This window comes from Salvelinus fontinalis, chromosome 21, assembly GCF_029448725.1.
Source record: "Salvelinus fontinalis isolate EN_2023a chromosome 21, ASM2944872v1, whole genome shotgun sequence".
NCBI lineage: Eukaryota > Metazoa > Chordata > Actinopteri > Salmoniformes > Salmonidae > Salvelinus > Salvelinus fontinalis.
The window spans coordinates 21,137,617-21,162,900 of record NC_074685.1 but is presented as its reverse complement, the minus strand read 5'-3'; the positions used below and the strand labels follow the sequence as shown (position 1 = coordinate 21,162,900).

The 25,284-nt window shown below is 43.3% G+C and overlaps 2 protein-coding genes across 2 annotated transcripts in view; both read right to left on the bottom strand.

Moving 5' to 3' along the window:
* Positions 1 to 1,030: 1,030 nt before the first annotated feature.
* On the bottom strand, positions 1,031 to 10,027 carry LOC129818421 (AN1-type zinc finger protein 5-like). The gene is made up of 6 exons (XM_055874276.1): positions 9,875 to 10,027; positions 3,619 to 3,791; positions 3,385 to 3,484; positions 3,110 to 3,207; positions 2,840 to 2,968; positions 1,031 to 2,669 (listed from the first exon to the last, which is right to left on the bottom strand). The coding sequence occupies exons 2-6, from the start codon at positions 3,770 to 3,772 to the stop codon at positions 2,521 to 2,523; spliced, it is 630 nt and encodes a 209-aa protein (XP_055730251.1). The 5' UTR covers positions 3,773 to 3,791; positions 9,875 to 10,027; the 3' UTR covers positions 1,031 to 2,520.
* A 773-nt stretch (positions 10,028 to 10,800) lies between these two features.
* The window catches only part of smc5 (structural maintenance of chromosomes 5), a 27,798-nt gene continuing 13,314 nt past the window's right edge, over positions 10,801 to 25,284 (bottom strand). The window contains exons 4-24 of the mRNA XM_055874274.1: positions 25,069 to 25,231; positions 24,817 to 24,951; positions 24,552 to 24,692; positions 23,913 to 24,074; positions 23,435 to 23,506; positions 23,057 to 23,312; positions 22,760 to 22,914; positions 21,555 to 21,668; positions 21,288 to 21,382; positions 21,046 to 21,178; positions 20,729 to 20,902; positions 20,245 to 20,414; positions 19,747 to 19,870; positions 19,513 to 19,635; positions 19,298 to 19,426; positions 19,102 to 19,197; positions 18,921 to 19,025; positions 18,493 to 18,612; positions 11,524 to 11,703; positions 11,329 to 11,424; positions 10,801 to 11,259 (exon numbers count right to left, since the gene is read on the bottom strand). Coding sequence (XP_055730249.1) covers positions 11,128 to 11,259; positions 11,329 to 11,424; positions 11,524 to 11,703; positions 18,493 to 18,612; positions 18,921 to 19,025; positions 19,102 to 19,197; positions 19,298 to 19,426; positions 19,513 to 19,635; positions 19,747 to 19,870; positions 20,245 to 20,414; positions 20,729 to 20,902; positions 21,046 to 21,178; positions 21,288 to 21,382; positions 21,555 to 21,668; positions 22,760 to 22,914; positions 23,057 to 23,312; positions 23,435 to 23,506; positions 23,913 to 24,074; positions 24,552 to 24,692; positions 24,817 to 24,951; positions 25,069 to 25,231 — 2,875 coding nt within the window. The 3' untranslated portion in view covers positions 10,801 to 11,127. The remainder of the gene's footprint in view (positions 11,260 to 11,328; positions 11,425 to 11,523; positions 11,704 to 18,492; positions 18,613 to 18,920; positions 19,026 to 19,101; positions 19,198 to 19,297; positions 19,427 to 19,512; positions 19,636 to 19,746; positions 19,871 to 20,244; positions 20,415 to 20,728; positions 20,903 to 21,045; positions 21,179 to 21,287; positions 21,383 to 21,554; positions 21,669 to 22,759; positions 22,915 to 23,056; positions 23,313 to 23,434; positions 23,507 to 23,912; positions 24,075 to 24,551; positions 24,693 to 24,816; positions 24,952 to 25,068; positions 25,232 to 25,284) is intronic.

Below are 25,284 nucleotides of genomic sequence, written 5' to 3'. Positions count from 1 at the left end.
GAGGAAGGCATTGATGCTATGGACTGGCCCGCCCGTTCCCCAGACCTGAATCCAATTGAGCACACCTGGGACATGTCTCGCTCCATCCACCAACTGTCCAGGAGTTGGCAGATGCTTTAGTCCAGGTCTGGGAGGAGATCCCTCAGGAGACCATCCACCACCTTATCAAGAGCATGCTCAGGCGTTGTAGGGAGGTCATACAGGCACGTGGAGGCCACACACACTACTGAGCCTCATTTTGACTTGTTTTAAGGACATTACATCAAAGTTGGATCAGCCTGTAGTGTGGTTTTCCACTTTAATTTTGAGTGTGACTCCAAATCCAGACCTCCGTGGGTTGATAAATTTGATTTCCATTGATCATTGTTGTGTGATTTTGTTGTCAGCACATTCAACTATGTAAAGAAAAAAGTATTTAAAAAGAATATTTCATTCATTCAGATCTAGGATGTGTTATTTTAGTGTTCCCTTTATTTTTTTGAGCAGTGTATTTTTGTTCGTTTAAAAAGATAATTAACCGGTGATAGACACCACGGTCCTCAACGGTACTCCCACTGGCTTTGATAATTGTCATGGTAGCAACGTAGGCTACGCTGTTACTCCTCGCAGTTCCAGAAAGGGCAGGTCACAAGGAAGATTGAAACAGCAGGGATCTAGACAGACACAAAACCCGGGACAATCCGCTATCCCAGCTACAAGGGATAATCGCGTCGCAGGCTGCATTCAAGTCAAGAAAACCCCACTAGCTTGATAGGCAGCTAGCCCAGCTGCTATGCCAAGCAGCTCCTTGTTTGGCAGGATCCCTGGACAGATAGTTGCGGAGACCGCTGCTGACGCCAACCGCATCGCGGGACCCCAAAAAACAAGGTAGCTAGCTAGTAACCAAACTTTTTCAATAGAACAGTTGAGACTCAAAACAAACCAAGCTTTCCCTCGTTCAACAGGAAGTTAAAAAAACACCCTGCGTTCTGTTAGACAGGTAACTCTCAAGCCACGATATGAGTTAAATAAATTGCCACAGAGTACATGATTCTATATCTCTGTACATAATTTTATTTACATGGTACAATTTTTCTGTAATGTTGGGTAACAAGATTATATGTGCGGTACATAAATATAAAGATGGTTTGTACAAACTTGCATAACTAAAAAGGGTTCAAATGAAAAGGTGAAATCTCACAGCCCTACCGAGAGACTAGAGCTGAGCAGCCAGACACACACACAAAAAAAGAGTCCACTGGATCAGTTCTGAATACTGAGGAACACAAGTACTTGCACACACACAATACTCAGCCACCATCCATCCAGGAAATGGCATACATTAGACATGTGTTTAATACATAGCATGTGATTCGCACTACACAATATAAATCAGAAATATATCACACATTTTATGGGAAATATTGATCAAAAAGATTAGTGGACCTAACCCTTCCAACCTCAGCAAACTGGTTAATTTAGGCTATTTGTCATTGATACAACAACCTAAGCAAAACATCCCATATCCTCAAAAAAGATCACAGAATGGGCATCAGCACTGTCACATGACAACAGTTTGGGGTCACGTGACCCGATCTCAATTGCAGGAAGTGAACGGTCTTCCGCCAGTCTCCCATCCAGCCAGACAAAGGCAGCGCCAAGTTTCCCCTTCAAATACACATTACATCACAGCATCAGACCTAAATACCTTTTAGAAAACCCATCTTTAACGGATACAAGTAAACCTAAGCAATGGTTTTTAGTGCAGCACACATTGCAGGAAGAATGAACCAGTGGAGCAGGCTTGTATGACTACACTGATATTCTGTTTGATTCAGATGAACCTGATGAGAACCTATAGGGCTGGAACAGAACACATCCATCCTCCAAGTGTCAGTGCCCCTTTCACCATTCATACCGGATGATCATTTCATAAGCATCTTGAACAGGTTGTTCTTTAGGTGATAAAAAAAAATAAAAGACTTCATTTGTTAAAGTCATTCTTCACATCTGATCTCACAATAGAGAATGTGCTTGGGGGTCTCCCCTGAATTGAGGCCCCATACAGCACAGAAACAAACATGTCTGGTAGTACATATAAATGGACTGATCCGGTCGGGGCTGTAACAGTCTCATAGGCTACAACGTCCTCCCTCTCCTCCAAAAAATCTCATAAATACAGAGAGTCAAAGTAGTAAACTCATGACAACCACAACACATCAGACTGCCTACTTGACAACAATCAGATTCCCAAAAAACACTAAGAATTAAGCCAAGTCCAGGCGTCCCTGGAAAAAAGTGTCCTAGTCTGCTGAATATTTTTTTGAGATTCTTTTGGTTCTTCTTTTGTCTTAAATTTTTTCTAAAATCGTAAGCTCAGACAGACAAAAAAACAGAAGAAAATGTGATCGTTCATGCACTGCAGACAACTGGATTCCCCCATACTGTAAAAAAAACTAGTCCTTTAGAACGCAGGTCAAGTGCGAGTCCTTTTTTTTTGCCAATCACTCCAAGTGTTCAAGGTCAAAGTGAGAGAAGGTCTTATATTCTCTGGATCTTGTCGGCCACCACCACAGGGTTCTCCTTGCGGATCTTGGCGGCGGCATCGGCTTTGTAGTCATACGGGCAGTTGTGCTTGTCTGAATAACGGTGGAGTCCACAGAACAGGTTCCCACAGCGGCAGTCAAAACCTGACAGAGCAAAAAGGCACAGTGAGTCTATCACACTAATAGACCCAGCTCATATCACCTCTGCAGTGTATCCTATACTCAATCATAGAGAGCCACATAAGCCACAGTCTTGACTGAGGTCTGACTGAATAAGCAACAATGTTATCCAGTACTGGATTATTTGTCCTCACCTGTAAGGCCAACCTTCTTGCGGCACATGAAGCACCTGTTCTTTTTCGGTTTGGCGGGGTCGGGTGATTTGGATTCGTCACTGCCGGCAGCACTGGGAGGGGAAGCTGAGGCTGTGGGCTGAGTGACCACTGGAAAGACCAGAAAAATAAGACTTCAAAACAGAGCCCAGAGACTATTCACAACCACCTCCCATCACAGGCCTGTAACCACTCATGTGACCCCCCCCCCCCAAATGAAGCACTGAACACCCATATGAATCAGACACACACCAGGTTCTGCAAGCTCTGCTTTAGGCGACGCTCCTTCCTCTTCACAGGAAATGCTCATCTCGGTCATCTGTTGCGTAACAGGAAGAGCTGCTGCCCCACTACAGTGAGAGAAAGAGAACAGGTGCTATAGGCTAAAGAAATCCTACATTTCATACTAGCCATCTCATTCAGATGTAATGATATAACAAATGTGGTGCAAGAAGTGAGTCATTTGGTGAGACTTGGTCTTAAAGAATGGTTTCCATGGTCATCTCAGAGTAGCAACAGACCCTCACCTGGCAGCTTCAGCCTCAGCTTCAGCAGCATTATTCAAGGAGGCCTCAATTCTCTGGATGGTCGAGGTCTCCATTGTGGGGCTACTGGACACACTGCCACCTAAATGAGACAATACATGATCAGATTTACTAAGAAAAAATGCACTGACTGCAAAAACATGGAGTTGTAAGGCATCTGCTTCTCAAACAGATAAAGATGAACAAAACCAATTATGGAGGAAAGGCAGATCTTACCCATTGCACTCAGGGGGCTCACTCCATTGTTCTGTCTGGTCAGGTGGTCCTTATAGCAGACAGAGCACATGCCACTGGTCCTGGGGTTTCCGAAGAAACCACAGCCAGTGGCACAAAGCATGGGCGCTTGGCTCTGATTGGTCTCCTGTGCCATCTCTGCTGATTGAATTGTCCTGGACATAATCAAAATAGAGACTCATTAGAAAATGGGAATACATATATAAATATATATATATATATATATAGATTATTTTTTTTTAAATAAGACTTTCAATATAATACCACGGTCAAGTTTTTTTTAATGGTTTCGAGTTTTGAAAATGCAGATTTCTGAACGCTAATGTGACCTCTGCCAATAGAAGATACTGAACCCACAACCTAAGAAGCAACATGACTACTCCAGCATTCTCAGAGCCGTCCTGTAATCACTGCAGCATTGAGCTGCTTGCCTCCATAAATAAATAAAAAATCACTGCCATTTAATTCAGGTAACCATAGATATCCAACCATTGTCCCATTACGGCGTCAGAGCACAGCGTCGCCAGTGAGGCCATCTTCCTTTTGACTTTGAACTAAGACTACTACTACTAAGAGTACTACTACTACGACAACTACTTTGGCAAACAACCTGAAAGGGTGCATGCACACTGCCATCTAGAGTCTTGTTTGAACAGGTATAAAGTAGGGTTGGGCGATGTCTGGAATCCTGCATCACAACTGATAATGGCGCTAACGTCGTTGAAATGGCCATGGCTGAACTGTTTCGGCCATAATCTCAATGTTACAAACAATTCTATTAAGCAGGAAAAGGCCAACACTGACAGAGCATTTGGTGTCCGTCGAGCTATCAATGGTGGGCTCTCCAAAAATCTAGCCGAGAAGAGAACTGCGTGATGAGCTCAGACTCAATCAACACTCCCCAATCACAGTCTATTAATTCGTGTTTTAAGATGGTCATATTATGGATCATTTAGCAATTAGATTTTAGGACCTCTTTGGGTATAAAAAAAATATTGAATTTGGCCTACTACTATAGCCCAGAGAAATGCATTGAATGACACATTCATAAATGGCAAAGTCAAAAAACAAATCATAAGAAGCAAGGTTTAAGTGTTTAGCTTACATCTAGGAGATAAAAGAAAGTTCTAGACACAGACACACGGAACAAAAACATAAAACGCAACATGTAAAGTGTTGGTCCCTTGTTTCAAGATAATCCATCCACCTGACAGGTGTGGCATATCAAGAAACTGATTAAACAGCACGATCATTACACAGGTGCACCTTTTGCTGGGGACAATTAAAAGCCACTCTAAAATGTGCAGTTGTGTCACAGCACAATGCCACCGATGTCTCAAGTTGAGGGAACCTGCAATTGGAATACTGACTGCAGGAATGTCAACCAGAGCTGTTGCCAGGGAATTGAATGTTCATTTCTCTACTATAAGCTGCCTCCAATGTCATTTCAGAGAATTTGGTAGTACGCACCAGTGCGTCAATCGACTCTAGGTGGTTAAAGCCAGAAAAAGTTAACATGCTTGTCCTTGTCAGAAACCTTTTCGTAAGATATAGCTAAAATAAAAATAGGCAGAAGGGTTTTAGTCCCACTTATCGAAAGCGCTGCTGTGGGAGCTTATGCAATGCCCTTTGCTCAATTCAAGGCTATGAATAAACCATTCGACGATAATATAAACTTTTGTTTATATGTTTAACTTGTACAAGTAACATGTACTGGAAGTGCTATTGACAGTAGCCTGGTGTAGGCCTATAGTATTGACTGTTTGGTTTGCAAGGAGGGATTTTCCAGCAGCAAAAAAAAAGTGTTTTTCCTAAAGCTTTGGTCAGGTGAAAGCCAGAAATGCATATGGTTTGCTTAACTTCTCATTTGATTAATCCATTTTGTAATAGATGGTTCTCGCGCTGTCAATATTACTGTACCATGTTTTTATTTAGGCTATTCACAAACATAAAACTCAGTTACTGGCTTCATAGATTCATTTGAAGGTTGATCATGAAAGAGTAGGCTATATGCTTAAGCCAACAAGTCACATTCAAATAGAATGACGATTGGGGAAAAAAGGGAACGTAAGAAGCCAGACAATGGAGTGTCCGCTGCAAAAGGCCCATGATTATCCGACATTGAAGAGGTGAGAGAATTTCTGACATTCTGCACAGCTTTTGGCAACATATATAAATAATAGGTAGGTCATTTGGCATGTTGCCTGTTGTGCGCTGCCCGACTCCAGCTGTGCCAGCCATGTTAAAACAAGCTAAACTGAGTCTGTTAAAAATTAAACTTGCTTCCGTCACACCACGATGTCATCAAACATTGTTGATTTCCAATTACATCGTAGTATCGCCCAACCCTTATTAAGTAAGGGATGGCGATTTACCACAATCTGTAGTTATGGAATGTTTCCTCGTGAGTATAATTCAGTGTCATTTCCTTCAGTCAACTACTTAAAATGGTGAAAGTCCTCAATGGCGCTGCCCATGCCAAAGCAGGCTTTTGGGCACTAGGGCCCTCTAACTATGGGTTCAACTCAACTCACTCACAGAGGCTTTATTTGGAGACACATTAAAGTTCTCTAAAGCAGAGATTTGATAATCCCAGGGTTTTAATAGCCTCGCTGTCTGTAGGTATTTTTATTTATTTTTTACAACATCCATTTCAGCACCATCTGTTAGTCACTCTTTGAGCACTATGTTTATCAGTTGGGGTTTAGACCTAGTTATAATTTAAACCTTGATAGCACCACTGGTGAGTTCATCACAGTAAATGTGTGGCTGCCTGCCTGGTTATCAGACCAGTATCCCTTCTTTCTTTTCTCTCCAAAACTCTTGAACGTGCCGTCCTTGGCCAGCTCTCCTGCTATCTCTCTCAGAATGACCTTCTTGATCCAAATCAGTCAGGTTTCAAGACTAGTCACTCAACTGAGACTGCTCTTCTCTGTATCACGGAGGCGCTCCGCACTGCTAAAGCTAACTCTCTCTCCTCTGCTCTCATCCTTCTAGACCTATCGGCTGCCTTCGATACTGTGAACCATCAGATCCTCCTCTCCACCCTCTCCGAGTTGGGCATCTCCGGCGCGGCCCACGCTTGGATTGCGTCCTACCTGACAGGTCGCTCCTACCAGGTGGCGTGGCGAGAATCTGTCTCCTCACCACGCGCTCTCACCACTGGTGTCCCCCAGGGCTCTGTTCTAGGCCCTCTCCTATTCTCGCTATACACCAAGTCACTTGGCTCTGTCATAACCTCACATGGTCTCTCCTATCATTGCTACGCAGACGACACACAATTAATCTTCTCCTTTCCCCCTTCTGATGACCAGGTGGCGAATCGCATCTCTGCATGTCTGGCAGACATATCAGTGTGGATGACGGATCACCACCTCAAGCTGAACCTCGGCAAGACGGAGCTGCTCTTCCTCCCGGGGAAGGACTGTCCGTTCCATGATCTCGCCATCACGGTTGACAACTCCATTGTGTCCTCCTCCCAGAGCGCTAAGAACCTTGGCGTGATCCTGGACAACACCCTGTCGTTCTCCACCAACATCAAGGCGGTGGCCCGTTCCTGTAGGTTCATGCTCTACAACATCCGCAGAGTACGACCCTGCCTCACACAGGAAGCGGCGCAGGTCCTAATCCAGGCACTTGTCATCTCCCGTCTGGATTACTGCAACTCGCTGTTGGCTGGGCTCCCTGCCTGTGCCATTAAACCCCTACAACTCATCCAGAACGCCGCAGCCCGGCTGGTGTTCAACCTTCCCAAGTTCTCTCACGTCACCCCGCTCCTCCGCTCTCTCCACTGGCTTCCAGTTGAAGCTCGCATCCGCTACAAGACCATGGTGCTTGCCTACGGAGCTGTGAGGGGAACGGCACCTCAGTACCTTCAGGCTCTGATCAGGCCCTACACCCAAACAAGGGCACTGCGTTCATCCACCTCTGGCCTGCTCGCCTCCCTACCACTGAGGAAGTACAGTTCCCGCTCAGCCCAGTCAAAACTGTTCGCTGCTCTGGCACCCCAATGGTGGAACAAACTCCCTCACGATGCCAGGACAGCGGAGTCAATCACCACCTTCCGGAGACACCTGAAACCCCACCTCTTCAAGGAATACCTAGGATAAAGCAATCCTTCTGCCCCCCCCCCCCCCCCCCCTTAAAAGATCTAGATGCACTATTGTAAAGTGGCTGTTCCACTGGATGTCATAAGGTGAATGCACCAATTTGTAAGTCGCTCTGGATAAGAGCGTCTGCTAAATGACTTAAATGTAAATGTAAATGTTATCGTCAACACAAGGTCAACAGACAAGACAGGGGTCTAAACAGATGGCGGGATGTGGAAACAGTGTTCAATCATTGGCAAGAAGCAACCAGTCCTTCTGGTTGCATCACTCACTATCACGTCCAGAGATTAACAGACTGGTGTGTGAACCTTTCCCCAACCCAGAGCGTTCTGATCAGCTACAAACAACTGGGATAGTGGTACAGTAAGACAGTCTTAAGGCAGGTTGATAAATACCCCAAATGAAGTAGTCAGTTTCCATTAACTTAACCGTAGCCAACTAGTCTGTTCATGGAAGAAAACGAAAAGCAAGTGCTGAGGCACCTGTATCAGTCTTCTAGGAACCGAGGGGCGCCGCGCAGGGGGGAGATTCACAAGTCCATGCCACGCTTTCTAGCGAAATGCGTCAGAGGTTTCCCCCAGAAAGGCACTCTAATCTCCCCATCACGTGTATGCCTGCTGACTGCAGTGTTTTTTGCTGTCCCAAACTCGCTTGGACGGGGTATTAGCTTTCGCCTGTCACAAGGGTGCAATGTGACAGGCTGATCTCAAAGGCGCACTCACACGACCTCGCTACACTATTTATAGGCAACCCTGGAAGCCTCACTAACGTTTGGTTACGTCACCAAACCTTAACCCCTGCTCACAGTGAGACGGGTCCGTTCGTAATTTATTTCTACAGAAACGTGTGGAGGGCGCTCAAGGTTTGACTGAGATGTGGTAAATGTTGCAATGTTAACATACAGGCTGCAATGCCACACACACGCCTTGAATTGACAAGAGCGGTGGCTTTGCCTTATATATATAACCCGTGTGTTGCTAGGTAGCTACATTATAAGCCAACACCAACAGTCCCATCCATCCCTTATCAAAATCATATGTGCTGTCTGCAATACTGATGAGCCCCCCATTAATCAACTGACAATGTTATACAAAACTACAATGGATCTATCAATATCTATGTAATAAATCCCCCCCACAGACTGGCAAGCTAGCTGGGACAACAGTCCCGGGGAACGAGTCAGACGGTGCAGTACCAGTAGAGCTAGAGTAGAGGCCTCAACTGCTCTTTAAATCCACTGAGTCACGCTAGGCTACGTAGCTAGTGAAGATTGTAATTCCGACATCTAAGCCTAGCATCACTGTACTAGCAAACAACGTCGTGATAGCTGTTCAGCTAACTACAAATGATCGTACAGCAGTAATTATTACTATGATCCAGCAAGTTAACTAGTGAAATGTGGTTCATCCAAGTCACGCTGATTACCGTTAGCTAGCTACGGTTAGCGCTTTGTCTTTTCCTTTTGTTCCTGTTTTGTCAATTCAACATGAACAAATGTAGTTCTTTCAATAATTGACGTATACCAACGCATCTGTAGCGACCGTCAAATAAAACTAATGTCAATTTGAACAGACTTTAGGTACTTTAACCATGTAAAATATTCGAAGGTTGAGCAGGTGGCCTCGAGTTGATCCACATCACTCAAGCTAGCTTAGCTATCCATCGACGACGCATACAGAATCAGATAGTTGCCGTTTTAGGTCGGCGCTGGCTCATGGGAAGCCTTTGGACGATAAGTCCTACTTGCTAACAATTGTTTTCCGCGGTGAAGTTAACCCTTCTATGTAATAAAAAAATATATAGTTTGACCCCCCCAAATAAACAGCTAGCTAACGTTAGCTAGCGTAACTTAACCCCTCATTTATTGGGGAAAAAGGTAAATAACTACTTAACTAGCCATGGACCCTTGTGTAATCATAAAGTAATGAAACTAGGTTTAAATAGTTTTGACGGACCTGTATAACGTTAAAATACATCTTAAATTGGTTTAAAACTAGCTCATTAGCTACCGTTATCGATACCCTCTTTCAAAGACAGAGCCAGTAACGTTCGTTAAACATCAACAATACTTTGCTTTTCATAACGCGCAACCTAGTTGACCAATATTTTTTAACGGGCGTTTAACTTACCTTCAGAACGAGTGTTTTTGCTCTGTTGGTTGTTGGCTGTACCAAAAGTCCTGGCAGACTCTCCGTTCCCCTTCCTGCGATACTAAGGGCTCCGTCTAAAAGTACGCCCGCTAGCGTAGCTACTGACTGTTTTCCGCTTTCTTTTTTCTTTTTTGGCCTTCTTTAGTACGAGTGGCAACATACGTCATGGAAAATAGCGACCCTCTGATTGGAAGACAGGAGTGTAGGGGACACCTAGTTTCGGTCGCCGCTGATATGTAACCAGTATGCAACACATAAGCGAAGTGTTACCTACCGGTACAATGTAACCATTTTGAATAATTATTGCGGATGTTTTGGAAAGCTGTGAATTTGGTAAGTCAACACCCCAAACAAACAACTGTCATCATTCGTAGGCTTGGACATGGTGCCCCAACAACACACAACAGGAGTAAATTAAGTCACTTGAGTAATAACTTGTTTACTTTGAACAATAGCTTACTAGAACGCCAGTAAATAGAAGTAGTCTTGGGTAGCAAAAAAAAAAAGAAAAAAAAAAGTGTCATCTATGCAGACTGAATATCACCCCTGTCATTGATCATTATATTGAAATGTTGAACCAAAAAAATTAAAAGCACAGAAACATTACAATATTAAAGGTAAGGTTTAAAGAAATCAAATGGTACTCTATTACACCTTGGCTCATCTGCATAGGAAGTTGTCAACTCTTTAGTACAATTGTGTGATCACATTTTGAGGTGATAAGCGAAAAAGTATATTGTTGCCCTCAATGGACTTTGATTGTCTAAAAGGTATCTAATTTGATCAAAGGACCATTGATAGAATGGGAGAGAGGGAGGGGGTGAAGCTTGTTGATTTCACACTGACGATGTCCTAAGAACTAGGCAAAGACCATTAGCTAAAAAAAAAAACGTCTCAAGCCCTGCTGACTGCTTCACATCAAGAACATTTAATCCACTATTCATTTGCTCAACCCAAAATAGAACAGCACTTGCATCTTTACAATTGACATGTAACTTTTCTTGGAGTCATTCCAATCTCAAAGAAAACATTTGAACAATGCATATTGAACAGTATTTACAAAGTATCTATTTATTTAAACAGTGTATATAAAAACCCTAAATAATTTGTGCAAATGTGTAGGTGGAACAATACAACCCCCCCCCACAATTAAAAAAATAAAAATGATTGTGTCAAATCTTTTCTGTCAAACCAAAAATGAGAGCTCAGAAAATCATGAACTGGTCATTTCACTATTTGCCCTTGCGGCGGACACAGCGCCTGGTGAAGGCCTTCTCATCCCACTTATTGGGGGGCAGCATGTAAGGTCCGTTATGGACACACAGGACAGTCATCTCATCTGCATACTGGAGGTTCTGAAGGAGCTGGAGAAAAACACAAACATTAATCCACAACAATCATTAGTAAGTCACCACCTCTGCAGTGACACTTACCTTGGGTGTGATGAAGAAGTACTGGGAGGTTGTCTCCTTGCAGGCTGTCCGTACAACAATGTCAAAGACTCTCCTTTCATTGACTGGGTCCATACCCTGGGTAAAATAGGAAGAAATAAAGCCTGTGTGAATACAGTCTGGATGTGCAAGTGGTTTTACCACTTAAGCAGGCAGCAGTTGGTGTGTGTTACATACCTGGTTGATCTCATCCACCACTCGGAAGGGACAGCGGTTGAGCTCTTGCAGGGCCATGAGGTAGAGCATTGTTGAGACACTGCGCTCCCCTCCACTCTGGTGGTGTGCTGTGAGCTCGTGGAGCTGCGTGCTGCTACGGAACTTCACCCGGATACGGATCCCGTATTTATCATACTCCTCCTGCAGGGAGCAGACACCAGTAAGACTTACTACTTTTAGGGTTATCAAGATACTGGATTTTCCTTGGCAAAAAGGGAAAGAAAGGAGACTAAACTATTTGATCTGTAAAAACTAAAAAAACGACTGTAATATTGTGTGCTATAGCTTGGAAAAGATACGTGATTCTGGGTGACAACATAAGGCCGTTTGTTTCCAACATTAGGACTGTTCTCCCCAGGAAATTCAATCCACTTCATGTTTTGTTTCTTTGCCACGATACCCCTGAGTATCACGATAATGGTTGTTAAAGTTCATGTTAAGTATCCTTCTATTTTTGTTATTACGGGGCTATCACTATGTTATTAGTGCACCTGCGTAGGGGTCTCGTTGTTGATGGACCTGGCCTGAGTCCAATGGCAACCACGTAGTGTGCTAATACTGTTCAGTAAACGTTGATAAACTGGAACCTTGTCGTTGTGTCATTTCGAGTTAACACTGGTAGCAGAGGATGGCTAATAACTACAATGTGCCACCTCGGTTCGACAAGAAGATGTCGTATGAAAGATGGAAAAATTAACATGGAATCTGGACGAGAAAAAGCAAGCACTTGTGGTATTATCGCCCGAAGGAAGAGAGATATACAGCACTGGAAATATCCCTGGAGGATTTGAACAAGGATGACGGTATGCAAACTTTGATTAGAGCACTGGATTCAGTGTTTCTTAAAGAGAAAGACCGTGCCTACGAGGCATATTCAAACTTTGACAGTGTTACTAGAGATATTTTGGTTGCAATGACGGACTACCTCATTGATTTTGAACAGAGGTACAATAGGATGCGCAAGTATGACATGGTTCTCCCGGATGCAGGGTTATCTTTCAAGTTGCTAGATACTGCCTGTCTGGATGGTAGGGAGAAACAGTTGGCTTTGACTGCTTGTACTGTGCTGACTTTTGAGTCAATGAAGTCGGCACTAAAAATCATTTTTGGTGAAAAGACGTCTGTCATGCCAATAACAGATGGAACGCAAGTGAGTGACACATTACACTGAGCAGCAGAGTAAAGGCACCAACAAGTCACGTACTCAAGACAACCAGAAGAGGGCGCAATTAGGGTACATCACTCAAGGAAAGTAAATGATCAACAAGATGGAGGGTCTGTTGCTGAGAATCAGCCTCCTAATGAAAAGGACACAAACCTACCAGATGTCACATCCAATGATATGGACACAAACTGACACAGGAAATGGAGCAGACACCTTCAACCATGCCACAGGTAATACTGTTGAGTGTTCAAATGAGGAAAATATTGAACAGCCACATGTGTTAAGACAACATGGTTGTTCCAATCTGAAAACTGGACAAACTTAAATACATGGACAGAGAAAGTGGTATTCCGCATACAGCAACCGTCATTGGACGAGCAGGATAAGCCAAAGGAAAACAGCAGAACTGGTACAACATGCAGTACTCTGAACCAGCTACACTTTCTGGTACAACAGGGTCAGCTGACCTGTCACTTGTAGATCATCTCAGAATTGAACCAATGGAAAAAAAGAAAAGAATGACATTCAAAAATATGATGTACTTGAAACAAAGGATGTGTCATTTGACTCAGCTAAGCTAGATGAGCTCAGTAATTGGAGGGGGAAAAAATTGAGTGTTTGAGGAAGTCAAAGACATTGGCCAAAAATGTGTCTCATCAAGGTGGGTGTGTACCCTGAAGAGTCCTTAACTGGAATAGTGCCAAAAGCATGTCTAGTGGCTAGAGGTTGAGAGGAGCTGGCTGCTAAACAACTCCCAAAAGACTCAGACATGTGCCTCAGAGTCATGATGAGGACAGTGATCTGCCAGAAAAAAAAAAAAATGGAACCTTCATTCCATAGACATCAAATCTGCATTTTTGCAGGGAACAGCTGTCAAGGGACATTCACATCCGACCGCCGCCTGAAGCTAAGAGCAAAGGAACACTGTGGAAACGAGAAATGTATGTATGGTCTCGCAGATGCATCCCTCTACTGGTACAACAAAGTCAAGGCAACAATTCTGAGTACAGGTGGAAAAATGTCACAAGTGGATCCTGCAGTCTTCTATTGGCTTGATCAAGACTGCAATGTGACTGGAGTACTTGCCTGTCATGTTGATGACTTCATCTGGGGTGGCTCACAGAACTTTGCTACAACTGATTCCACACCTCAAAGCTGTTTTCCAGGTCGGCCGTGAGGAGCATGATAATTATGTTGGCATAGAGTTTATTACAGTTGATGGAACAATACTGATGCAACAGGAGAGCTATATCAAGAATCTCCAACCTATCCACATGGATTCTTCAAGAGCCTTACAAAGGAATTCCCCTCTCTGTGGAATTGAAGCTGATCAATTGAGGTCAAAGATAAGTCAAATTCTATGGGTTGCTAGACAGAGTAACAAACTACAGGCCACTAAATACTCTGGTTTAAATGAAGATATGGATTTCTCAGCCTTCCTGTAGGGTCGTGATAGATCCATTTGCTGTCATCTAGTGGACATTTTGCTCAATTGCCCTCAGCTATGTTTAGACTGTTGTTCATGTTTTGCTGTGTTCTAGTGTACTATGGAATATATTGTTTTCTTATTCTTGACACTTCTCCCAGTAATATTTAAGGTTAGAACTACCTTTCTAAGTGTTCTGATACATACAGCTTGGAGTTGTATGTTAATGATAACATAGCTACAGTATTTCCCCTTTTAATGTGTATATTATTGCTTACTAGGTGTGTCCAATCAATTTTGTAACCACTCCCTCTTCTAATTAGGGCTAATTGGAAAAGCTGTTCAAAAGAGGACATTGTATTCTCTTTTTTTTGTTCTCCCTGACGAAGGCCATGCAGCCGAAACGAGTCAGTAAAAAAAAAAAAAAAAAAAAAAAAAAAAACAGTTTCTATTGAACATGCCATACTAAAATGCATTTTTATTAATTATATGAAGTGCCTTGGTCCTCCTTTTTGATGACCAATTTACCCAAGAGCACCTTCGATCTACCAAAATGTACTATTGTGTACCTTAGTAGCGCTTCTCTTTCTACTAGACCTGATGTAATGTTTGATGGCTGCAACTTGGCATCCAACAACACGCCACTGTACAAACCATTCATGAAGCAAAGAAAGTTGTTCATAAACTGTAACCACAACAAGTGACTCAAGTTTCAGCATGTTGGAGAAGATGACTGAAACGAGTTTGTCTTCATCTGTAAGGTGCCCTAGTGAAGCATCACTGGAGGAACACAAGGTGGACATCTAATCGTGTTAATGGGTGACGGAGGAAGATTCTCACCCATCTGTTGGCAGTCAAAAAGGATCAAAAGGGTTGTCCGAAGCACACTTGTTGGAGAAACACTTGCTCTTGCTGATGGAATTGACAATGCTATCTTTCTTGCAACTCTGTTCTCAGAGCTTACCACTGGTGAGACAAAACGGCACATTCTACCTGTAGTTTGTGTCACTGACAACTACTCCTTAGTTGATGCTGTGAAGTCAACCAAGTCTGTCACAGAGAAAAGACTTTGTCTTGAGATTAGCAGCATCAAAGAACTTACAAACAGAGAATCCAGTGGATTATGTGGTCAACCACAAGGAAACAGCTTGCTGACTGACTAAAAAGGGCACATCCAGTCTTGTGCTCCTAAAGGCACTCCGTAATGGAAAGTGGCAGCTTGAGTAATACAAATAAAAACTTTGTCACAAATCATTTGTAATGGGGGACTTGAATAACACTATGTTGTTGATGTTTTGTCTAACTTTTTAGGGATAGGGGGCAGCATTTTCACTTTTGGATGAATTGCGTGCCGAAACTGAACTGCCTCCTACTCTGTCCCAGATGCTAATATATGCATATTATTAGTAGTATTGGATAGAAAACACTATGAAGTTTCTAAACTGTTTGAATGATGTCTGTGAGTATAACAGAACTCATATGGCAGACAAAAACCTGAGAAGAAATCCAAACAGGAAGTGAGAAATCGATTTTCAAAACAGTGCCAATTGAAATCCCTGTTATGGATGTGCAGGCACTTCCTGAACTTCCACTAGATGTCGCCATCTTTAGATACTGGTTTTAGGATTCTAAAGGAGGGGCTCATAGGAGCTCTTTTACTGAGTGGTCTGGCAGAGAGCCTCGTGCTCATGATGCGCGGTCACGAGAGAGTATGCTCTCGTTCCAATGCTTTTCTTCAGACAATGAAATTCTCCGGTTGGAACCTTAGATGATTAATGTTAAACACATCCTAAATATGGATTGCATTCATCATTTTACTTGTTTCTACGACCTGTAACGGAACTTTTTGAGTTTGTCTGGAGGAAGTTCTCGTGCTTCATGAAGATGGATTACTGGGCTGAACATGCTAACAACAAGTGGCTAAATGGGCTTTATGGAACAAATCAGTCATTTATTGTTGAACTGGGATTCCTGGGACTGCCTTCTGATGAAGACCAAAGGTAAGTGAATATTTAGTGTTTTTTGTAGCTTCTGTTGACGCCAAAAATGGCGGCTATTTCTTTGGCTATTTTGGGTTCTGAGCGCCGTTCTCAGATTATTCTTTTTCCGTAAAGTTTTTGGGAAATCTGACACAGCGGTTGCATAGAGGATAAGTTTCTTTAATTCTGTGAATAACACTTGCATCTTTTATCAATGTTTTTTATGAGTATTTCTGCAAAATCACCGGATGTTTTGTAATCAAAACATTACTGCAAGTAACGCGCCAATGTAAACTGAGATTTTTTTTATATAAACATGCACATTATCGAACAAAACATACATGTATTGTGTAACATGTCCTATGAGTGTTGTTATCTGATGAAGATCAAAGGTTAGTGATTCATTTTATCTATATTTCTTCTTTTTGTGACTCCTATCCTTGGCTGAAAAAATGGCTGTGTGTGTTTGTGAGTTGGCTCTGACCTAACATAATCATATGTTGTGCTTTCACTGTAAATCAATTTTGAAAATCGGACACCATGGGTAGATTAACAAGATGTTTATCTTTCTTTTGCTGTATTGGACTTGTTAATGTGTGAAAGTTACATATATAAAAAAAAAAAATTGAATTTCGCGCGCTGCCTTTTCAGCGGAATGCTGTCGGAGTTCCGCTAGCGGAACCCCTGGGCTAGAAAGGTTAACTTGTTTGGGATAGGGTGCAGCATTTTCACTTTTGGATGAATAGCGTGCCCAGAGTGAACTGCCTCCTACTCAGTCCCAGATGCTAATATATGCATTATTATTAGTATTGGATTGAAAACTCTGAAGTTTCTAAAACTGTTTGAATGATTTCTGTGAGTATAATAGAACTCATGGCAGGCAAAAACCTGAGAAAAAATCCAAACAGGAAGTGGGAAATCTGAGGTTTGTAATTTTTGAACTCACCCCTATCGAATACACAGTGGGATATGGGTTATTTTTCACTTCCTAAGGCTTCCACTAGATGTCAACCGTTTTTAGAACGTGGTTTCAGGCTTCTCATGTGAAGGGGGGCCGGATGGGAGCTGTTTTACTAAGGGGTCTGCCTACAGCCTCGTTCTCAGTCACACGCTTTCACTTGAGAGCTTGCTCTCGTTCCAGTGCTCCTCTACAGACAATGGAATTCCCCGGTTGGAACATTATTGAACTTTTATGATATAAACATCCTAAAGATTGATTCTATACTAAATTTGACAAGTTTCTTCGACCTGTAATATAATTTTTTGAACGTTTCGTCCGAATGGACCAGATCACGCTTTTGGATTGTTTACCAAACGCCCTAACAAAAGAAGCTATTGGACATAAATGGACATTATCAAACAAAACAAGCATTTATTGTGGAACTGCGATTCCTGGGAGTGCATTAGGATGAAGATCAAAGGTAAGTGAATATTTCTAATGCTATTTATGAATAATGTTGACTACCCAACATGGCGGATATTTCTCTGGCTGGTTTGGGCTCTGAGCGGCGTTCTCAGATTATGCTTTTTCCGTAAAGTTTTGACACACTTCTCCTTAATGCAACCGCTGTATCTAAAGTTTCATGTATAATAGCTGTATTTTCATCAACATTTATTATGAGTATTTCTGTGAATCGATGTGGCTCAGCAAAATCACTGCATGTTTTGGAACTACTGAATCTAACACCCAATGTAAAATAAGATTTTTGGATATAAATATGAACTTTACCGAACAGAACATACATGTATTGTGTAACATGAAGTCCTATGAGTGTCATCTGATGAAGATCAAAGGTTAGTGATTGATTTTCTCCATTTGTGCTTTTTGTGACTCCTCTCTTTGGCGGGAAAAATGGCTGGGATTCTGTGACTTGGTGGTAACCTAACAATCTTTTGTGGATCTTTCGCTGTAAAGCATTTTTTTTTTTTTTTTTTTTTAATCAGACACTGTGGCTGGATTAACGAGAATGTTATCTTTAAAATGGTGCCTAATACTTGTATGTTTGAGAAATTTGATTTATGAGATTTGTTGATTTGTATTTGGCGCCCTGCAATTTTATTGGCTGTTGGAGGGGTTCCGCTCCGTCCTAGACAGGTTAAAGTGGGAGATTGTTAAGTTCATGTTTTAAGTATCCCTATATTTCTGTTATTACGGTGCTATCACTCTGTTATTAGTGCACCTGCGTAGGGATCTCGTTGTTGATAGACTGGAACCTTGTCGTTGTGTCATTTCGAGTTAACACTGGTATGGTGACAACCCTATGTGACTGCTACTAGAGCTCCCACAAACATCTAAGAAGACACTCTGGCACCTCCCCCTTAGTCCAGACAGGATACAGCAGGTGTTTGGCGTGCCTTACCTCGTTCTCTGAATGCAGGTCCACCTCCCCGGCACACTGCATGGAGCGGAAGAAATCACTGAACTTGTCATTGATCTGCTCTACCAGTTGCTTCAGAGGATTCAGCCAGCGCTCCTTTGCCTGTCACACAGAGAGAAGTCTTCAGGAAGGAAACATCTCTGTAGATGACATCAAACCTAGTGTAATCATTAGTCCAAACAATTGCAAAACGCAAAGTTTTAAAAACAAGAGTTTCTTTTGGATAAATTCAGGTCCTTCCCCGCTTGGTTCCATTGGCTTCCATTTAGCAACAGAATTGGCGTAATGAATTCAAACATGCACTATAAAACTCCGATTTGCTAGGCATTTTCAGAATTAATTTTTTTTAAAGCATTGAAATTATAGAATTGGCACAGACTGAGTCACTGGACTAATCCGTCATAGAGTACCTCTGATATGTTCTGTCTGTAGGTTTTCAGGGCATTGCTCTTCTCATCCAGTTCTTTCTCCAGGTTCTTGATCTCCTGCTCTCTCCTGTTGTACTCATCCACCACCTGGGAAAGAGGGGGGGTGTTACATGGTGAGGCAGAATCAATACGTGCACACGCTTTGAAGAGCCTTCTGACTTACATTCTCACTGAGGCCAGTGAAGCACTCTGCCCTGGACCTCTCCTCATTCAACATGGCGTCTATCTCATCCATAGTGTCGGGCAGCTGGCTGAAGGCCTACAGAAAACAAATGAAGAAATTCACAAATGAATGAATGCATTAAAACTGGTAGAATGAATGGAGGACTCAGTGTGGAGTTGTGCAGTACTATACTGACCGTGTGTAGGTCTGGGGGTACAGCACTCTCCCCAGGGTCCATGTTACAGATCTCCCTGGCCCTCCTCATCAGGCCCTTACACATCTCCAACAGACGGGCCTTGCTCTGCTCCAGCATGGAACACGCTTGCTGAGAGGGGAGAAGGGGGAACACACACATTGAGTACAGATTACAACCTACAGTGTGTGAAATTGTATGAGTGTGCGTGACCTGACCTCTAGGACCCTGAGCTCGGCCGAGCCCTCCCTGCAGTCAGTCTCCAGCTTGGTCTTCTCTGCTGTCATGCCCACGGTCTCTAGAGCCATGTACACCTTCTCCATACTCAACTTAGCCCTCAGCTAGATATGGAGGGAAAAGAGAGAATGATAAAGAGAGACTTAAGGCAGTCAGTATACACCACCCAGGTTCTGTGTATCTGGAGCCTTCAGCATTAACCTGTGACTGTGTACCTTCATGTGGGCCATGAACTCAGCCACAATGGCCACCTTCTGGGAGTTGACTGCTGAGATCTGGGCCTTGGTCTCCTCCTCAGCCTTCTGTAGGTCAATGCCCCCCTGCTCCATCTGCCGAAGACTACACACGCACACAAGAGGAAATGGTGTGTAAGATACGAAAACAACAACAGCAGACCACGTGTAACCACGCCAACCCAGGACTTCCACATCCAGCTTCTTCACCTGCGGGATCGTCTAAGACAAGCCACCCAACAGCTGATGAAACTGGGAGTATCTGTCTGTAATAAAACATAATTCTGATTGGCTGGGCCTGGCTCCCACGCTCCTGCTCTCTTTAGAGAGTTGATAACAGCAGGTTTGGACATTTTGCATTTATATTTTTGTTCAGTATATTAGATGTTATTTCCCCCCCCACATATACTCAAACAACCTACTATTTAGGACACAAGTATGGGTATTCGAACACAGCCTGTGTGTGTGTGTGCCACCCACCTGTCCTGCTTGGTACTGATCTTCTGTTCCAACTGTCTCTTTTTACCCTTCATCTCTGAGAGCCCCTTTTTCTGGGCACGTAGCTCATTGTCACAGTGATCCAGCTTGGCAGTACGTTCCTGCATGGCGCTCATCTGGACATCAATGGCCTGCATGCTCTTTTCAGCCGTCTATGCATAGCCAAAGGTTACACTTAATTTCCAAGCTGTAGTGCTATATCAGTGCTTTGCTAAACATCTGGTTATTACGACAACATCACTGCAGGTTATGCATGTCAACTTACATCATTGTGCATCTATGAGTGTCAGATATCTCTAAGGTGTTAAGTCAAACTCTTGGAAAGTTACTCTCCGTTGTAAAACGCCAAGTGTAGTTTATTGCTAGTGTAAAGGTGTCGTTTCAAATTCATCGCTTATTGTAAACTTTTTTCTCCAAGTGGGGGAGGTGCCTGTGGTGAATGCTTGACAGGTGTCTCTGGCCTCACCCTGATCTGCTCCTCCAGCTGGCGTTTCTCCTCGGCGTCCACGGCCATGGTGAGGTACTGGGAGGGCCGCACGGCAGAGTTACTGGTGCTGGTCTTCCCTGAGTAAAAGGACTTCTTCAGGGAGTACTTCTCCTCAGCTGTGTAAAGCACCTTCAGGTAGGGCTCCTCAATCACCTGAGACATATGGTCGAAGGATTAGTTTGGATCAGTTTACTTTCGATTCCAGTCTGTTCAAATCAAATAAGCTATGAAAATGAAGTATTCATTGACATTTATGACTCTCCATCCTCTCAGGCACTCTAGGGTATGGAACGTACCGTCTTGATCATGGCTTTGGTTTGGTCCGTTCCCACGGGAACATCGTGCACCTTGTACTGGTTGCAGAGGTAGCTCATAACCTCTTCTGGAGCATCAAAGAGCTCCCGCAGGTACGCAAAGAACCCGAAACGCCTACAGACAAGAAAATACAAAAATGCATCTTACATATTCAATACAACTGAAAGGGTTAGGTATAGGGTTGATACATTCCATCTTGAGACAGTATGAGGGGACTACTCACTTCAGAGACTCGATGGGTCGGGAGGGAGCACGGGTGGCGCAGGATTCCTCAGGAGCGAAGACTGAATTCACCCTCAGGTTCTGGCTGTCACGCACCTGAGGACAAATTCATCATCAGAACTTTTACTGACGCACTTATTACTTTAATTAGAGCCTATAACTATGGCCTGGTTAGGTGGGTCACATAGTAAAAACTCAGGGTCCTATATCATACAGTGCAATGACTGAGTATTACTTTTTCTATTCTTTATGAGCAGGTCTGCCTCACCTCCATCATAAACTTCTCCATGTCTTCCCTCTTCTGGAAGACAAATGCTCGCAGGTCATTGAATGGAATGTGGTTCTCCACGTACTTGGCATGGTTAGGGTTGCGGACACTAATCTGAAAAGAGCAGAACATTTCTTTCAAAGACTACATATGGGCTTTCAAATTATGTTTACATATCAGCCATACATACTGTTCTTCGAACAAAGTAGTCTTTTCATTAAAATGAAAATAAATAAATAAAAAGAGCAACAGGAATTGAGCCCCACAGTGGAGGTGTCATAATACCCTTAAAACAATGCAGTCAAATGGGGAATGGTTCCAATCATTTTTCACCCAGGGAATTTTAGAAACACTTAAAATAAGGGCTGTGTTTCATGCAGGCTTACCCCGGCGTGACGTTTCGATACCAATGGAAATCGCTCTCGGACCAGGTTACTAATCAATATATTTGGCTCTATTTACTTTGATGCTAATTACAATTTTTGAATCCAAGTAGACATCATGCAAGACTACAAATCCATGCAAGCTCCTGCACATCATATCTAGCTGACACCTTGCTAACAGGTAGTGCCATTTTATTTTTATTTTTTTACTTCACAGAATTGTCCATTTAAAGAAATGTAGGCAATATATTAAATTACTACATTTAGCCAACAAATACTTAATCTAGAGATTGTTATAGTTGCCTCGAGTCGGCAGTCTTGTCCAGCTCATCATGGCATTTGTAGATCTTTATGATAGCCACATTAGCATTTCATTTTCGGGGGGTGTAAATACTGGCAAATATATTGATTCAAGTCCTCCTTGTCCTAGAGAGATTTCCAGTTATCAAAACATCACACCAGGCTAAGCCTGCATGACACACAGGCCTTATTTTAAGTGTTCCTAAAATACCCTATGGGAACAATTCATTGTGGAAAAAACGATTGGAACCATTTCCTTGGACTGCTAGGTTTAATGGGTATTATGACTCATACTGTGGTACTCTACTGTGGCCATTTTAGGATATTGGGGTGTAGAATGAAGCGTTAGTTGATAACATATCAAAGAAAACTTCAAAGTTCTGATAGGTCTCCACGTAACAGCAAACAAAGAAAAGTAGGAGGGGCGCTTGACAATGACACTTCAAAGTATATGGAGAGAATTAGGCCCATATAGCCTTGACTATCCCTATAGCGTTGACAATCCCTGTAGTGTGCTCTCACCACTAGCATCATAGGTTCATAGACATTGCCACTGAAGATGTGTTTGTTCTGCCTCAGCCACTGGACGGCAGCGTAGGTGTCCTTGGAGCGCCCTCTCAGCTTCTCCTCCTTGATTTTCATCATGTCATCCAGACTCCTCAGCCTGTTCTTCAACACTACAGGAAACAAGAAGAGTTAAGCTAAGTCAAATTGTACGTGTAACGCTCCACCATGGTTAAAATGGTGCAGTGAGCCTCTGTGCCAAGACCGTTTGAGACCCAGGACTCCCCAGACCCTGTGTGTGTGTGTGTGTCTTACGTCTACACTCTCCGTTCAAGTTGTCCTTCTCCCTACGCATGTCGGCCTTTTCTCCCTCCATCTTTGCTTTCTCTTCCTGGATGCGCCTCAGCTCCGCATTCACCGCATTGATCCGCGGCGTCACGTCTGATTGGTCGCCTACGTTGGCCAGCTCCGCCCTCAGGTCGTCAATCATGCGCCGGGTGTTGCTGATTCGCTTCTGCCGGTCCACCGCCTCCGTCTGCTTCAGGCTGAAGGCCTGCTTGATATCCTCAATCTAGAGGGATAGGGGAAGATCAAACTTATTTAATTTTAAAAACATCATTCTATTTCCATTGGTATCAATAAGGCATAAATAGATACATTTAAAAAAAGAAAAAAAAAGAAAAAGTGCCAGACCTCTCTGTGCTTCCGGTCCAGCTGGTCCTGTTTCTGTTTACACTTCTGAGAGGCCTCCCTGATGCTGACCGTCTGGAACACAACAAGGATGCATCACCACCATCAGTCCATTTTACATTTAACTAGGCAAGACAGTTAAGAACACATTCTTTTTTACAATGACAACCCACGGTTCCCTGGTAGGCTAACTGCCTTGTTCAGGGGCAAGACAAATTTGTACCTTGTCAGCTCAGGGATTCGATCCAGCAACCTTTCGGTTACTGGCCCAACGCTCTAACCACTAGGCTACCTGCCACCCCACCGTGTTGTCTATGGGCTAGACAACACAGTGGTTCCCAAATGTCTTTGCAGTATCACCCACCAAGTAAATATAACACATGCTTTCCCCAGGGCCCAGTCTCAAAAGGCATAAGCTGCAACCCTGGAGCTAAAACGACCTCCCTCTCCCTCCATCCCAGCTACAAAGCCAGTCTCTGACCTTGTCCTTCATCTGGTTCTCGATGGGCCTCAGCTGACTGTCGATGTGCTGGATCTTCTTCAGCATGGGGGCCTGGGACTCCCTCACGGTTTTCAGCTGCTTCTTGGCATCCTCCCTTGACTTCTTCACCCCCTCCAGCTCCTTACGGGCCGTCTCATACTCCTGGAAAGGACAGAGGGTTGTCAAAGATTGTTAACATGAATGCTGACATAACATACTTAGATATGCATTTGGTTTTTAAATGGAGGAGTATCTATCCATGTCCAGGCTCTTTTAACAAGCTATAAATGACTTTAGGGTTGTATTTATAAGTGCACACCGTAGCAAAATGTTTTGCAAAAAAACATTTCCGCCACATTGTAAAGCACAGGCGTTAAACTCATTCCACGGAGGGCCGAGTGTCTGCAGGTTTTCGCTCCTCCCTTGTACTTGATCGATGAACTAAGGTCACTAATTAGTAAGGAACTCCCCTCACCTGGTTGTCTAGGGTTTAATTGAAAGGAAAAAACAAAAACCTGCAGACACTAGGCTCTACATGGAATGGGTTTGACACCCCTGTTGTAGAGTGAATAAACTGTTTACATTGGTGTGAACTAATAAATATGACCCAGGTGTCACATGATCTCTCTGACCACTCACCACCCAGGGTTTCTTCTTCTCCAGCATCTTGATGTTGTCCAGGTGTCTCTTCTTCTCGTAGTAGCGTTCAACGTCGTGCTTGTTCCGTTCGTTCCTCTGCTTGAACTTCTCCAGGGCGCTGGCCTTCTCCTTGCACACATTCTACCAAACAAAACAGCTTACCTTAGAACTTACTCTCCCTGAGCCATTAACACTTTATAAAGAAGCTTTTGCTGCAAGAAAAAACAACTCATCTTCATTTATCCAGAACTAGAACTGTTCTCACCTCCAGTTCCCTCTCTTTGGTGCGGAAGGTCTTGAGCTCGCAGTGGAACTCATACATCTCTGGAGGTCCCACTGACTTCTCTGTGGCCTCTAGCAGCTCAATCTTGGTCATCTTGGCAAACTCACCCACCTTCTCCTGCAAAGTCATAGGGCACAAACGGTGGTCAGAGAATTTGAAGTATGACATGAGCGGATCGAGTAAAAAACAAACAAGTAAATGAGCAAGAAAGACAACCTCCAAGTTTACACTCACCTGTGGCAGAAACTGGCAAAGGTTGCTCACTTGGATCTGTAGAGCCTTCACCTCCTCCTCCACAGTCTTCTGGCTGGAGTGTTTCCCATTAAGCATCCACGTCGACTGGTTATTCTCCACATGGATCTCTCTATTGATCACCAGGTTCCCCTTGGCCTTGTGCCTGAAAACACAGGTAGGGTTCCCTCAATGTTATTATACAAAGACAGAGAGAAT

Coding starts and splice junctions, on each gene's coding strand:
- LOC129818421 (XM_055874276.1), bottom strand. CDS start 3,772: ATGGCACAGGAGACCAATCAGAGCCAAGCGCCCATGCTTTGTGCCACT. Junction 2,969..3,109: donor AGCAGAGCTTGCAGAACCTG/GTGTGTGTCTGA, acceptor TGGTCTTTCCAG/TGGTCACTCAGCCCACAGCC. Junction 2,670..2,839: donor CAAGAAGGTTGGCCTTACAG/GTGAGGACAAAT, acceptor TTGCTCTGTCAG/GTTTTGACTGCCGCTGTGGG.